Source organism: Leptonychotes weddellii, chromosome 10, assembly GCF_054177405.1.
Source record: "Leptonychotes weddellii isolate Sample4059 chromosome 10, ASM5417740v2, whole genome shotgun sequence".
Lineage (NCBI taxonomy): Eukaryota > Metazoa > Chordata > Mammalia > Carnivora > Phocidae > Leptonychotes > Leptonychotes weddellii.
In genome coordinates this window covers 5045975-5062405 of record NC_138378.1, presented here as the reverse complement: position 1 = coordinate 5062405, position 16431 = coordinate 5045975, and the positions used below count along the sequence as shown (strand labels likewise).

Sequence of the window (16431 nt, the reverse complement as noted above, 5' to 3'; positions counted from 1 at the left end):
ACAGAGAATGTGCGGTAATAAACGTTTGTTGTTTTTTAAGCTACTAAGTTTTGAGGTGATTTGTTAGATAGCAATAGATAAATAATACACCGCCTAAAAAAAAATAACATGGAAGACTAAATGTATTTCTTATCAGAGCACCAGCAACACTGCTCTAAGAATGTCTCTGAGATATTTTGAAAATTGTGTCCTCTCTGTGAAATAGCCTAAATCTAATTCACAGGAACAATGTTAAAATGTTACACTTAAAGCAGGAGTCTTTGCAGATTCTGGGGAGTATGAGAATTCCCTAAAACGATTTGTAGGATTTTGTTTGCAGAATTGTCTTTTTTCACGGAAGGGGAGACCACACTTTCGTAAGATTTTCAAGAGCTCTGTGGCTCCAAAAAACTAATAACCACTTCCCTAAGGCAGGACAGATACTGCCTTCAGGCCTGACAAGTTTCTATAATTGGGTTTAAACTCCCTGAGTGTGTCAGTGCCCGGGAAACAGAGGAACCTCTTCGAGGAGGACTTACTGTGACTTAAGTAAGCTTACCCAGCGGGAGAAGCCCTTGCCACACTTGGGGCATTCGTAAACGGCCGGGATGAAATTGGCATCATGGTACTTCTTGAGGTGCACATTTAGAAGTTGCTTCTGTCGGAAACATTTATCACACGAGAGGCAGGGGAACGGCTTCTCTCCGGTGTGGGTGCGTATGTGAACGGTCATATGACGTTCCTAGGAGGGATGGGGAGGAAGACAAGCAGCTGAGCTACCTATGGGGACTTTTTTAGTCCTTGACGTTATTTATTACATACCTTTCCTCCCTCCCCAACGATGAGCATATGATTAAGATAAGTGAGGGCACAGTCTGGCCATCTAGGAACCAAACTTGTCCACCCTGCTGTGAGGCCACCAGCAAGCTCTGGGCATGCAGTGGAACATTCCTTGTGGAGTGAAACGATAATCACCTGGCCCTCCAAGAGAGCTCAGGGATTTGCAGCCCGACTTCTATAACTATTTGCAATGACCTGAGTTTACAAAGGGCAGATAGAGCCTGGACACAAAAATCTAATGTCAGAGGGGAGCCTGGGTGGCTTGATCGGTTAACATCCGACTCTTGGTTTTGGCTCAGGTCATGATCTCAGGGTCGTGAGATCTGCTCTCAGTGGGGCATCCGCTGGAGAGTCTCTCCTTCTGCCCCTCCCCCTGCTCATGCACACGAGATCTCTTTTTCGAATAAATAAATAAATCTTAAAAAAAATTTTTTAAAAATCTAATGCCAGAGTTTCAAGTCAGTGGCTATTTGGGGCTGGAAGAATATTAAGCCTCTAAATATTTCCCCTCCTGCTTCCTGATAAATATTAGGACAAATCTTACTATCTATTTAAAAGCGTAACAGTGATAATAACTCTTCTTAGCAAAGAAATAACCAGAAATTTTAACTAAGATTTACATCAGTAAATAATTTGGAGAAGCAGGACACAAATATACATAAGGTCAAGCAAAAGTACCTGTTTTATTTAAAACACTAGGATCACGCAGAGGAGACACATGCCCACTTCTATGTTATTGTTCATAACTGAATGGACCGTGTTTCTCCAAGGCTCCCTCCTATGGGTACCCTGTTCCCCACCCGCCTCTCCTCTCACCTTCATTTCCAGACAGCGTGGCCCTGGTGGGACCTTGACTCCCAGGGTGGGACTGAGTGACGCTGTCCTGGGAGGAGGGTGGGTGGAAGGGCATGTGGGGAAGAGGGTCCTTTTTGTATTCCATTCCATTTCAATCCACTGATCTATCTTATACTTTGAGTGAATCTTTTACCTACATGCACAATTTTGTAAAATAAGCGACTGATTGGTCATCTGGTAAATCTCAGTTTATTGAGCTATGGAGAGCTTCTAACTGTTGACACATTTCATGACACTGTATAAAGAAATGTTTTCTTAAAATCACTCCGGTCTCGTTAAAAAAGTCTTCAAGTGTTAGCAAGCTGTCAAGCTCATGGTGGTGGAAATGCAAACTTCTAATTGTTTATTTCCTCGTGACAGCTGAAATCGTATCTTTGCCAACACATCTTCCTTGAAGTGACAGACTCACTTTATTTACTTTCAAAAAGGCACAGAGCATTGCCACATGTCTGAGATGGAAGCGGCGGAGTCTGTCACTCGTTCTCTCAAGTGAAAACAACAGCTCAGGAAAGAGTGGCTAGTTGAGCTGGCAACTCGGACAAGGCGCCGGGAGCTTCCGTCCCGACGGCCACTGGGTTTCGGGAGACGGCAGTGGTACCTCATCACTGTAAGTATTCGGGGTCAAGACTGAACGAAGCCGGTGACTGTCACCACCCCATTGAGAGCAGTCTTAAGGAAAACTGCCTTTATCTTTGCAGCCAGCACAGGACTGTGAGGAACACAGTGGAGACCAGTCCTGCTTCGTCGCATCACTGCTCAGCTTGGTTGACACACCTTCTGATGCACGCCACTTGAGTACCATCACCACCCACGTCAACATAGCGAAAAGGGCAAATACTGTGTTGGCGTTAATTAATTAGTTAATCGTCATCTTGATTTACGGCCCTGACTGGTTTCAAGGACGTGCAGGAGTCGTAAACCGTATCTTTTTTTTTTTTTTTAAGATTTTATTTATCTTAGAGAGGAAAGAGAGAACGAGAAAGCACGCACAGGGAGGGAGGGGCAGAGGGAGAGAGAGAATCCTCAAGCAGACTCCTCACTGAGTGTGGAGACTGACTCGAAGCGCGATCCCACGACCCTGAGATCATGACCTGAGCTGAAGCCAAGAGCTGGATGCTTCACCGACTGCCTCACCCAGGCGCCCCTGTCAACCATACTTTGAAGAACTGTAGCTTTGACGTACTGGCCCCTGGCTGCTCTCTGGTTATTCTGAACACCATCTTTCAAGAAAGCATGACCTTGTTCAGTATTTTCAAAGTGACAGAGGACCCCCTTCCGACCCGCCGTTTTTGCACACCCCGCTGCCTTCCTCTGCCCCCCCAAATCGCCTGAAACCTGGTACCTGCTTGCAGGCATAACTACAGTGTTCACATTTGAACCTCTTCTCGTTCTTATGAGTCTTCTGGTGCTGAATGAGGGCGTAGCGTTCATGGAAGACGGCAGAACAACAGCGACACTTCATCTCTGCGGCCTTGTAAGTATGCAGGTTCCGCAGATGGACACCTAAAATAGTGACAGAACGGGGGGCGCTGAAACCATATTACTTCTGTTAGCTGCTCTCCCGAGCTCTGTGTCGGGGCTTCTCCATCTCAGCACTACTAGCACCTGGAGCTGGTTTCTTCTTGGGGAAGCCGTCCTGGGCGCTGTAGGAAGTTTAGCAGCATCCCTGGCCTCCTCCCAGTACATACCAGTAGCATCCTTTCCTCCCCGGGTGTGACAACCAAAATGCCTCTAGATATTGCCAACTGCCTCCCAGGGAACGAAATCCTTCCCCACTGGGTGCTGCTGCTAAGAATGCACCGCGTGCTGACAAGTCCGCTGAATACCCTTTTCACCACAGAGTGAGATGTCGTTTAGGCTGGGGCATATCGGACCCAACGTGTTCATTGAACAAAGCACCTCGAGAACCTCATCATGGTGCGGGCGGGTTTTTGGGATAATGTTAAGGTGGTTTCACGCTAAAAACATGTAACTTCTGTATCTTAACTTAAAAAAAAAGCCCAGATGCTCTGTTGGAAGTCAATGCCCTGGTTTTTTCCTCTGTCGTAACTGACCTAGGACTCGCAGTGAGGTCTGACTGGACACGCTCTAGAATAATTTCTGCTGAACTGCGTCCAATGCATGGTGGTTTGTGGTCCTTTGTGGAAAAGGCCAACCACAACAGACACCTGGAGGAGGTACACCCTCGATGTGCTGACTCAGTCACTGAGGAGCCTGATCTGTCCAGTGGCGGCAGAAGACTTCACTGATTCACAAAGCATCTTACCAGGTACGCGGAGTGGGCCGCCTACTGAAATGGGTGTGACCTACATCATTTCGTGCTTCCTTTCTGGGCAACAGGCTTGTGGTTCTTGTACCCTACAAAGTCCCACTGGGCTGTGTTTTGTGGAATGCCAGTAACTACCGTAACATTGACAGAATGTTCCAGATTTTAAAAAAAGAAAAAGTTAAGGCTTCGTAAAACATCCTCACTCTTTCAGAAATGTTCTCAAAACCGTGTATCTCATCTCCGGAATTTCTCCGGGCAAATCGGTGACTTACATTTGTGCTAGCATGTTGAGTGTTACATGCTTTGGTAAGAGAAGTAAGATCACGGGAAATGGGAAGCCCAGAAGCCCCAAAACACAGGAGAGAGGCTCATTCACTCACGGTCGCTCCCACTCCTAAACACTGCCTGGTTTTCCCTGTGGGCAGGATAAAACCCAGACTCCTAAATCTGGCATTCAGAGTTGCTCATCGTGCATTCCATTTTTGCTCTGTGATGTTTCTTGCCATTGAGAGGGCATACCGTATCACAGCAAGGATTTCAGACCATAGGCTGGCCTCTTTTACTGAAGTGAGTTCCCTAAGGGGAGGGCTGTTTAAGTTCTTCCTTTTGTAACCTCAGCACCCTGAACTTTTTAGGATCACAGCAAGAGTCTAAGAAAGGTTTGCAGAGTATCACTGATGAGAACATTAAAAGAGTCAGAACCTACCTCCAGGCCACCTCCTGGCACCCTGGCACCTCCCAACTTAGGGGACCGTGGAGCAATTCATGCTGTCTCTCTAAGCCCCTCCATCATCTGTAAAAACAGGCCTGCTATGGAATGAAACAGTATCCGTGGAAGTGCTTTAGGAGCTTAAATACCCGTGACTGCTTAGCAGGTGTACCTGGAAATGAATGGGCTCTAGGCCAGGACTCCAAAAACAAGCCATGAACCCGCACTTCTGCAGTCTCGCCACTAGATGGCACCACAGGACCTCTGAAAAAAAAAACCCTCTTGAGCTGGTCCTGCAGACCAAGGGCCTCCCTGTCATCAGGCCCAGCGCTCCACGGGTTTCCAGGCTGTGCCCCCCTAAGAGCCAACCAGTACTGTCCTTAAAGGAAGTTCAGTAAGCCAGACACTCACGCAGGTCGCTCTTCCTCGCGATGACGGTGGCACAGTGCGGACACTGGTATTTGGGGACATTCTCGCTGTGCTTCTGTAGGATGTGTATTTTCATGGTGCCGCTCTGGGTGAAGCGTGCGTGGCACACGTGGCATTCGTACGGCTTCTCACCTGTGACACGGACGACGGAAGTGACCCTCTGCACGGTGGCTCCGCCCAGCAAGCCCGGATCCTCTCCAACGCTCCCTGGAGCTGAAAGCCTTTCTTTTATCCCCGAGGCCCCTTTCTCAACCCCTTCCTTGTATGTTTAGCCCCACGATTGCAGCCCGATGCCCAAATCAAGCCCAGACAACGTTACAGCAAGTACAGCTGTGGGGACGGTGGCCCAGACCGGCGGCCCTCCTACCATCTGGGGGCTACTCGTCTGCTGGCCACCCGGTTCCCACCCTGGTGTACAGAGCGAGACATACACGTAAACGTAGTCTTCATACAAAAAATATATATAAAGTAAGTGCTAGAAATACCGTATAATCCACTAATTCCACTTCTGGGTATTTATGCGAAGAAAACAAAAGTAGTGATTTGGAAAGATACATGCCCCCCGTGTTCCACTGCAACGTTACTGACTACAGTTGAAATACGGAAGCAGACCGACTATCCACTGAGAGGTGAAAGGATAAAAAAGAGATGGTGTATATATATGTTTATATATAAAATGGAATATTGCTCAGCCATCAGAAACGCATGAGATCTTGCCATTTGCAACGACATGGGTGGACCTAGAGGGAGTTACGCTAAGTGAAGAAGTCAGGCAGAGACCATAGGATTTCCCCTGTATGTGAGATCTATGTAACAAAACAGACAAAACAGACTCATAAATACAGAGAACTCGGGATTGCCACGGGAGAGCGGGGTTGAGGGATGCGCCGAGAGATGAAGGGGATTAAGAGGTATGAACTTTCAGTTACAAAATAAAGAAGCTACGCGGACGAACAGCTCGGCCTGGGGCACGTGGTCGGTGGTATTGTAATCACGTTGTATGTGTGAGCTTGTGCGGTGGCAGAAGGGGACCACACTTACGATGAGCATCGGGTACAGTATGTGACGGGACAGTCTCTCTGTTGTACACCTGAATCTAGTGTATGTGTCAACCATAGATCCATTAAAAATAAATAAAAAATTAAGTGCATTACAAAACCAGCACACTTTACATTCTGCCTTAAAATTGGAGGGTCAGTTACCAGGGGACTTAAATCCCCGACACACCCACAGAAGCAGACACGGGACGGCGGTCTGCTTCTCCCCACGGCCCCACACCCCAAGGCTAAGCGCACATAAAGGTGCGGATCAGACTCCCCATGTCAGGAAGAATGAAGATGCTTGCTCTGACATCTGAGCTTCCCACGGGCCTCGAGGAACATTCTGTCCAGGATCCCTTGAAACAGGGACACCGCACCGAACCAGCGGGGCCTCCCGGGCGGGCCGGCGTTACCTGAGTGCGTCCTCATGTGCCGCTTCAGCTTGTAGGTGTCTTTGCTCGCGTAGCTGCATAGAAGGCACTGGAAGGGGCGCTCCCCCGTGTGTGAGCGGATGTGGCGCTTCAGCTTACTGGCCTGCGAAACAAACAAGGGGCACGGAGCGCCATCAACACTTAAGAGTCCTGAGAGTCTTCCATTAATCAGCATGATAAAAGATCTGGAAATTGCTCCTACGTTAACGTCAGCGCGGATTTCACGGGCCCAACATGGTGCACCGGTCATGACTTTTTGTTTTCCGCCCTGATGTTTTCCGTTTGATGCGTGCATCTGAGGTCCTTGGTGGGTAACGAGCGGTAATTTCAAGAGACTCTCAGACTCAACTTCACTTTACAAAGGGAACACTGAAATCTAGTGGCTCAGAGCCATACAGGATTTGGTTTTCATTTCCAAAGCAAGTTTAGATCAGCTCGCAGAGGCCAGAAGACATCTGTTGGCGTAAATAACGCGGGAGCCTTGAAACAGTGGGTCTTTAATGGACCACAACATCCCTGTGAAGCATTTCACAGTTACGAGTTCTGTAGACCCGAAACGGCATGGGAGTGGAGAGAGGCCTCCCTTTCTAGTAAGGCCAAGTTCTAGGTGTTAGTGGTTTCTTTATAAGAAGAAACTTTTAAGTAGAAGGAAGCAACTTCTAATTTGATTAATTACACATCCCAGGCAATTAATTAAAAGGCAAACCTCATATTCCCTCCGTTTGATCTTTTTTTTTTGCTTGACTGTTTGATCACCTTCTAGAACTGTTCTTTTTCTGTATGCACTTACTGCAGGCCCTTATCTGCCTTGGGCGGCTGTTGTCAGAAAGCCAGTGTCAGCCCTACCTGCGATCTCAGGAAGGCTAGGCTCGGTCTGGCTCCCCAGTAAGGGACAAGCATTCATAAGCCTGGAGAACATTCGAGAACAACAGAAGACTTAGAACGGAAAACAAGGTCTGAACGGAAAGCTTCAGCTTAGAATTTTAGAAGCAAAGTGGTCGTCTTCGAGTCTATGAGAAGGCAAAACAGAAAGTGTGAACAACTGCAGCATGAAAGGTTTGCTGAGCCGGGCAGCAAAGGCAGCTGGGCAGAAACGTCCTCCGTGGCTTCAGAGGGAGCAGGGAATGAGGGGCGCTCACAAGCCGTTGGGAGTGTGGTAACCTGCCCGCAGCTTGGATACATTCCTGCTGGCCCCAGCGCCAAGGGATGGTGCTGGGGGAGCTTAGGCTACTACCCCTACCCCTTACAACAGAGCAGCAGGGCAGGGCCTGGAAACTGCACAAGAGGGGTGAGAGCCGTGGCAGAGCGTCCCTCAGTGTAGGTGAGGGACCTGCGTGTGGATGGCCCGTCCCCGAGAAGGGTCTCCACTGACACACGAGCTTGTGCTGAGACCACGCAGGGCACCAACATGGGGGCCATTCGAGTCAGGGAGTCTCAGGTGGCTTTGTGCTTTGAAACCTTCACTGTGTGTTTCCACACACAGCCACCACCTTTAACTCCGATGACAAGTAATTTTTAAAAATAGTAATAGGGGGAAAAATTTCTTGGAACCAAATCCTGACACTGTCTGTGAGCTTCCCTCGTTTACAAAATGCGGTTGCATCATGCCTATATAAACTCCAGCCCTCCCCTCTAACTCTGTTCCGAGTGAGTGTGTGATCTGTCCCCAACTGGGCTCGGACCCAGGACCCAGCGTGCACGCGAACAGAGCGCGATGGAGCCCTTAACCCTTCCTTGTAGGGAGCTGACTTTGCAGGGTAGGTGTCCCAGGCGGCTGTCATTCCACTTGGAGTGTGGCTGAGCCAGCCAGAAGGTATAAATAAAACAGTCTGGCCGACATGACCATGACATACCACTGAAGTCTGAGAAAGGTGGTCTCTCTATAATTAAGAGAGGAAATGGGCCACGTCTGATTCTTCACACAAGCTGTTTTGTATCTGACCAGGTGCCACTGAGGAACGGTCCTAAGTTGCAGTGAAAACTCAGATTGGTTCTGTGTTCTCTTAGACCAAATACCCCTGGATTTTGTAGAACAGAGTTACACTCCGTAAAACGCCAGATAGGACTTTCTAACACATTTGAGAAACATCTCTCAAGTATAAGTAATTTCATTTGTAATTTTGCTGTGGTTTCACTAATTGGGAATCAAAGAAAAAAAAATTCAATTTTCTATTTTTCTTTAGAGAGAGAGAGAGAGAAGGGCAAGCAGGGGATGGGCGGCAGAGAGAGAGAATCTTAAGCAGACTCCATGCCCGATGGGGCTCAATTTCGCAACCCTGAGGATCGTGACTTGAGCCGAAATCAAGAGTCAGACGCTTAACCTACTGAGGCACCCAGGTGCCCCTCCAATTTCCTATATTAAATTTAGAAAACAGAATGAGTATTATTTCCTGCATAGATTTTGTATGAATAATATCTTTAGTGAAACCTATTTTGTAAGAGATTCTATTAGCGTAGCTTAACTTTCACATCAACTTCTTACTAAGAGCGCCATGAAGCTTTAAGTACATGAGTGAACTTACTTCCACACTGGCGTACTTGCACATGGAACACTTAAAGGGTTTCTCGTGAGTGTGTTTATAACGTCTGTGTCGGACAAGTTCTCCACTGGTAACAAACGCCATGTCACAGTCACCACACTTGTAGGGTCTGGTTCCTGAAAAATCCCATAGTTTATCCTATTAAACAAGGCTTAGCCACACAGTTTCCTAGGAATTTATAACCTATAAATTAGACTCAGTTTCAGAATGCTTTAAAAATTAAGAAGAGACCCTTTATAATCACAAAAACGCCAGACATATAGGAGAAAAATCTTTATAACATTTGATGTTTTTAGGCAAAATCGAAGACAAAACTGAAGTCGTGAAACCAAACATGTTATTTTGACGTGCAGATAGGCAGATTTCGCGTTCGTATATAATTTTAACACTTATCCTTAACGGGAAAGATCCTTCTCTTCTGGTTTACCTGTGTGGGTGTTGACATGATTCCGCAGAAGAGTGACGGTGCGGAAGGCTTTCAGGCAAAGGTGGCACATATGGGGCTTTTCAGCCGTGTGAGTTTTCATATGACGATTAAAACTCGAAATTCTAGAAGAGGTGAACATGCAGATATCACAGTGGAAGGTTCGTTTTATTTCTGCAGGAAGAAGAAGATGGAGAGTTTACAGATTTGTAAAAATCTTCCTTGAGATGTTCAAATTCCACTGAAACACAGCAAAGCAACTTGGCACGTCCTTTTTTTAGTGTCATGGGGTAACCCAACAAAAAACATTTCATGCAAACTCTAGTGACAGACAAAACAAACTTAAGACAAAATCTGTTACAAGAGACAAGGATATTATACAACAAGAACAGACCAAATTCATCACAAAGGTAGACCAATCATAAACATATACGTGCCTAATAACACAGCCCCAAAATATCTGAAGCAAAAATTGACAGAGCTGAAGGTAGAAAGAAGCACTTCAGTAACAGTGGGAGACCTCAGTACTCTACTTTCAACAATGGAGAGGACAACTAGACAGAGTATCAGCAAGGAAACAGAAGACTTAACACTATAAACCAAACAGACATAACAGATCTACAGAACACTCCACCCAACAACAGCACAATGGACGTTCTTTACAGGTGCATACAGAACATTTTTCGGGAAAAACCATGTGTTAGGCCACACGACAAGTATCGATAAATTAGGGGCGTCCCGGTGGCTCAGTCAGCTGAGCGTCTGTCTGCTTTCGGCTTGGTCATGGTCCTGGGGTCCTGGGACTGAGCCCTATGTTGGGGTCCTGGGATTGAGCCCCACATTGGGTTCCCAGCTCAGCGGGGAGTCTGTTTCTCCTTCTCCCTGTCCCCCGGCTCGTGCTCTCTCTCTCTCTCAAATAAATAAAATCTTTAAAAAAAAGTCGATAAATTTAAAAAAAGCATAGAAATCATATGCTCTCTGACCATCATGACATGAAATCAGGAATCAATAAAAGAAGGAAATTTGGAAAATTCATAAATATGTGGAAATTAAACAACGCACTCACAAATGACCAATGGGTCAAAGAAGAAATCTCAAAGACACTGTGGAATACTCTGAGCTGAATGGAAGTGAAACCCCAGAGACCAAAGCTTACCGACTGCAGCTAAAGCAGTGCTCAGGGGGAAACTTTTAGCTGTAAACACCTACACTGAAAAAGAAAAAGCATCTCAGATCAATAACCTAACTTTACATCTGGAGGAACTAGAAAAATAAGAGAAATCTAAACCCAAAGCTAACAGAAGGAAGGAAATCATGAAGATCGGAGTGGACATAAATGAGATAGAAAACAGAAAAATAACAGAACCGATAAAAGCAGAAGTGGGTTTGTCTAAAAGATCACCATTGACAAATCTTTACCTAGACTTGCAACCAAGATACAAAGAGAAAAGTCAAATAAGCAAAATCAGGAAGGAATGTGGGGACATTACTATCAACTGTACAGAATGAGAGAGGTTATAAGTGAGTACTTTGAACGACTGTATACCAAAGAACCAGATAACCCAGATGGAATGGAAAATTCCTAGAAACACACAAACTACCAACATTGGCTCAAGAAGAAATAGAAAATCTTAATAGCCCCATAGCAAATAAAGAGATTGAGTCATTAATCAAAAAACTACCCACAAAGAAAGCCCCAGGACCAGAGGTTTCACTGGAGAATTCTACCAGAAGCTTAAAGAATTAACATCAATCCTTTTCAAAGTTCCCACACAGAAAAGTAGGACACTTCCTAATTCATTCCATGAGGCCAGTATTACTCAGATACTAAAGCCAAAGACACAAAAGGAAAACTATGGACCAATACCACTTATAAATATAAATGGGAAAATCTCCAATAGAATACTAGTAAACCAAACCCAGCAGCTTATTAAAAGGATTGTGCACCAGGACCAAGTGGAATTTATCCCAGGAATGGAAGGATGGTTCAACATACGACAATCAGTGCAACACACCATATTAACAAAAGGAAGGGGAAGAAAAGCACCATCATCTCAATAGATTCAGAAAAAACACTTCACAAATTCCAATGGCCTTCATGATACAACACCCAACAAACTTGACATAGAAGGTTTATGGGTTGAATTGTGATCCCCCCAAAGATGCACTGAAGTCCTAATGGCAAATATCTGTAATGGTGACCTTGGCAGATGTCATCAAGCTTAGATGATCATATTGGATGAGGGTGGGTATGACTGGCGCCCTTAGAAGAAGGGGAGAAGAAACACAGGTAGACACACACGGGGAGGGAGAATTTTCCGTGACAACAGAGACAGAGACCAGTGACACAACTATGAGCTAAAAAAAATGCCATGATTGGGACAATTCCAGAAGCTGAGAGAAAACACATTCCTGGAACACATCCCTTCCTAGAGCCTTCCAACACCATGATCCCAGACTTCCAGCCTTCGGGACCGTGAGAGAACACCATCCTGTTCTCTAAGCCACCCAATCCATGGTGTTTTGTTGCCCAAGTGCCAGGAAACAAATACAGGTACCAATTAAAAAATAGGCAAAAAGGGGCGCCTGGGTGGCTCAGTCGTTAAGCGTCTGCCTTCGGCTCAGGTCATGATCCCAGAGTCCTGGGATCGAGCCCCGCATCGGACTCCCTGCTCAGTGGGAAGCCTGCTTCTCCCTCTCCCACTCCCCCTGCTTGTGTTCCCTCTCTCGCTGTGTCTCTCTCTGTCAAATAAATAAATAAAATCTTTAAAAAAATAAAAATAAAATTAAAAAAATAAAAAATAGGCAAAGGATTTCAGTAGACCCTTCTCCAAAGAAGACATACAAATGGCCCATAAGCACATGAAAACATATCATCTTGCAGTTAATTTTTCACCATCTTCCTACATCATTAGCATCAGGGAAATACAAATCAAAACCACAACGGGGTCACTCTTCATCTCCACTAGGATGACTCTAGTTGTTTTTTTTTTTAATGGAAAGAAGTGCTGGCAAGGGTGTGGAGACCCTGGAACCCTCCCACACTGCTGGGGGGAAAACGTAAGTTGGTGTAGCTGTTGCAGGAACCGGGAATTCCTCAAAAACCGAAATAGAGACTGAAATACAGACCGACCATATGACCCAGCGACTCCTTTCTGTTCCTATGAACACACCCAAAAGAATAGGAAAAGAGCGTGCAAACAAAAACCTGTACGTGAATGCTCCCAGCAGCACTCCTCACACTGGCTAAAACACAGAAACAGCCCAGATGGTGATGGATGGATGGATGGAGAAACAAAACCCGCGTTATCCGTATGACGCACGGCTACTCAGGGATGAAGGAACGAAGCACTGATAACACTAAGTGAAGAAATCCAGACACAGAGGGCCACATACTTTATGTGTATGAGTCCACTTAAAGAAATGTCCAGAGATGACTGCTAAGTGGTTACACTTCTCTGTTTTTCTTTAGATTTTATTTATTTATTTATTTTGGGGGGGCAAACCAGGGGGGAGAGGCAGAAGAAGAGGGAGATGCAGACTCCCCAAGGAGCAGGGAACCTGACCTGGGGCTCATTCCCAGCACCACGGGGATCATAACCTGAACCGAAGGCAGACGCTTAACCCACTGAGGCACCCAGGTGTCCCTGTGGCTCACTTTTCTTTGGGGGATGAAAAGAGCCTGGAATTAGCGGGGACAGTTGCACACAATTGTGAATAGATGAAAAATAAAATGAGCTAAGAATTGGGAATTTGGGGGTATGATCTCTTGATTTAAATACAAGAGAAGCATGATATATATGTACATACATTATAGCAAAGACTGCAAACTCAGCCGCCTACTGAAGCCAGAGGCCATGAACCTAAATGAATGACTTGAACCACATGTAGGAAGAACAGGCAGTGTGACTTTTAAAAGAGTCACCTCCCGGCCCTGGCACCCGTTGCTGGGAGGAAACAGCCACGTGTGGCCAGAGAGGACTATACAAATGAGCTAGAAACTGAGGTCTGGGGGGTGAGCTCTCTTGTTTTAAGTAAGTGAGAAACTAATATTTTCTAAAAAGCTAAACAAGTAATTTTTGAGAGTCAACTTCCCTCCGTGGGCTGCGGCCGCCATGCAATCTTAATTTTAATATGACTTGAATTGAGCTTCAAGGTCCTTCCTAACCTGGCCTAATCTCCCTCTTTGAGAACCCATCTGAGGAGCTGTCCCCCATCAGTAAGAAGCCACATACTTTCGGAGCTACCCCCACAGGCCGCTTCCAGCTGCCTAGAATGGGATCCCCAGTCTTAATGGCTTCTGAGTTCTCTTCCCTGGCCTCACCTAAGCATCCCCTCCCTACAAGGCGACTCTGCTGCCTTCTGGACATCACTCCTTCTTCTGGTCCTGAGGCCCCTGCCCTTGCCTCCATCAGCCCAGCGCCACCCTTCCTCCCCCCATGGGGCTGCAAACCAGGCGCAGATCAGGGCCCACCTTCTATGTGTCTCTACAGCACTTTCCAGAAGCGTTTCTACTCTGCTTTAAAAACATTTGTGTCCAAGACACAAACTCTTCTGGATTGGATTCACAACACAGAACATTAGTTTAAAGTTTCTCCCATTTCCTGGCAGTTGGAAAGCACCTAAAAGTCAACCACATGAAATTTCAACCACCATCTCGGTCTCCTAAAGAACAATGGCAGCCCCCTCGTATGCACGGTCTCCTATGCTACATGAGCTGGCCTACCCTTCGTCTTTTTTGGGTTTTTTGTAGAGGTGGCTTTCTCAACATGTCCTTGACTTGATGCAGGTTTATCTTCTTGCTCTTCCACGTTTAAGTCTGAAATGGTCAGCACAATTTCGTCTCTTCCTTCATCTCCAGGCTTCGCTTCCACAAAAAAGAGCTGCTCTCCCACCTGCAGATTGAATCCTCCTTCAGCCAGCAGCTGGTCCTCCTCCTGACCTTTCTCAAGCTAATAAACAAAAATGAGTATTCACACAAATACTGTACTCTTAATGACAATCCATTAAACTCTTTGCCTTGATAAATCCATAGAACACAGAGAGAAACACCAGAATTAAAGAAGCACAGAAGATCATCTATTGCAACCAAAATGCCGACACCATAATTATTAAGCATCCAGGGTTTGGGGAAGGAAACATAACACTTTTTTAAAAACACAAGGCGCCTTATAGCGTTCTCCTTGGTGTAACTTTTTAAACTCTTCGAAAAGAACAGGTGGTCTCCCAAGATTGTCCCTGGGTGGTCTTTTTACTGTGTGTAATTTAAACTGCAACTTTTAACTCGCTTGTCTCTACCTAATGGTGCACAAAGAGCAACTAAGAAAAGAACAAATGCAGTCTGAGTTTTTTTTCCACCACCCTGCCCAGGGTCTGTTTATTCAACCCAGCCATACCTTTAGCAATCCAGCGCTTTCAGCCAGGCTCACCACAAACTTACTCTCTTCACTGGCCACGGCCATGCTGCCTTCCAGAACGTGCAGCTCCATCACCTCCTCCTGGATGCTCACGGCGACGCACTGATGGGTCCCCTCGCCCAGCCACAGCAGAGACTGCAGCCCGCCGCCGGCCTGCTGGACCATCACCTGCAGGCCTTCCTGGGGCTGCGGGCTGAGCCAGCTGATGTCCTGCAGCTGCACGTCTTCGGAGAAGGGCACCGTCTGCAGGGTCAGAATGTGCTTCTCGCTCTCCTCCGTGGTGAGTGGCGGTTCTTGCTCTCCCTCTGGCACCTTGGCCTGGAGGGGCCCGTAGGGGCCCGGGGCCTGCACGTCTCCGGGGCCCGGGGGCTCCCTCCCTCTGCACCCTCCATCTTCCTCCTCCTCTAATAGGACTTCTGGGATCAGCTCCAGTGCTTTGATTTTGGTAAACTGCTCGGGAGGGACAGAGATCTCAGTGCCTGCCATCGTGAAGTGGCCTGTGTGAGAAATAAGAGAGCAGTCTTGGTAGGGCACAGTGGGGTTGGATCAAGGCATGACAAGGTCCTGGCCTCCCAGGAGTCAGGACTAAGTTGATTCGGCATAGGCCTAGAAGGGACTGAGCCTAAACAGTGTTTAGGCGAAGGCAGGAGTTAGTCCAGAAGATTCTAGAACTAGTAAGTTTGGGCTTGAGTAAGCTTTCAGCAAATGCAAATGCTAGGCCTAGCAATGTGGGGCCCCAGATGGGCCAGTGCACACTGCTAGGCCTAGGAAGCTCGGGCCTGAGCGGGCTTTCAGCAAACCCGCACGCTAGGACTAGGGCTAGCAAGGTGGGGCCTGAGCAAACTTTCCACCATTACACAGTTCCAGGCTGAGCACCATCTGCGCCACGCGGGCTTTGGGCCTAGAGCCTCTAGCTCACGCAAACTTAGCCGAGCAGGCTTCAGACCCGGTATGCCCACCCTCTGGGCCTGGGGGCGCCCCCACTCCCGGTCCCTCCCTGGCCCCTTCCCTCCACGCCAAGCCCGGGGCCTCTCCCACCCACCCACGTGGGAGCAGCCTGTGTTCTGGAAGGGGCTGGAGTCTAGTCCCTGGGGTGGCCCCTCACCCGGGAGGCGTGGCCTGGCCGCGCAGCCCACCCCGTCTCGGTGGCCGCTGCCTCGTGCCGCGTGCTGCCCGCCACTGCCTGCCGCCCGTGGGCCGCCTGGGCGCGAGGGTCAAGTGCGGCAGTGCGCAAGCGCAGGGCGGGAAAAGAGGGGGGGGTCGGCGTGCAAGGGGCGGAGCCAGGGAGAGGGGGCAATGGATGCTGGGGGAGCCAAAGGGGGAGGGGCACCCTCAAGAGCTGCTGAGACCTGGGAGGGATGGCTATGGAGGGGAAATAGGGGGACACCTGCAAGGGGTGCACAAAGACCCCTTGGGAATGGATGTGGAGGGAAGTAGAGGGGGCACCTGCGGGGGGCGCTGAGATGGGGGGCCAATGCAGAAGGAGGGGAAGGGGAGC

At 47.6% G+C, this 16431-nt stretch overlaps 1 protein-coding gene across 2 annotated transcripts in view; it reads right to left on the bottom strand.

Annotated features, from left to right (window-relative positions):
- The window catches only part of CTCFL (CCCTC-binding factor like), a 28313-nt gene extending 12894 nt beyond the window's left edge, over positions 1–15419 (bottom strand). The window contains exons 1-9 of one of the 2 annotated variants that reach the window (XM_081832184.1): positions 15102–15419; positions 14913–15035; positions 14243–14468; positions 9520–9690; positions 9075–9208; positions 6535–6655; positions 5064–5213; positions 3017–3177; positions 539–721 (exon numbers count right to left, since the gene is read on the bottom strand). In XM_081832184.1, coding sequence (XP_081688310.1) covers positions 539–721; positions 3017–3177; positions 5064–5213; positions 6535–6655; positions 9075–9208; positions 9520–9690; positions 14243–14468; positions 14913–15035; positions 15102–15419 — 1587 coding nt within the window. Of the gene's footprint in view, positions 1–538; positions 722–3016; positions 3178–5063; positions 5214–6534; positions 6656–9074; positions 9209–9519; positions 9691–14242; positions 14469–14912 lie in introns of both variants that reach the window. The other variant, XM_081832185.1, reaches the window with a different exon arrangement.
- Between the last annotated feature and the right edge of the window lie 1012 nt (positions 15420–16431).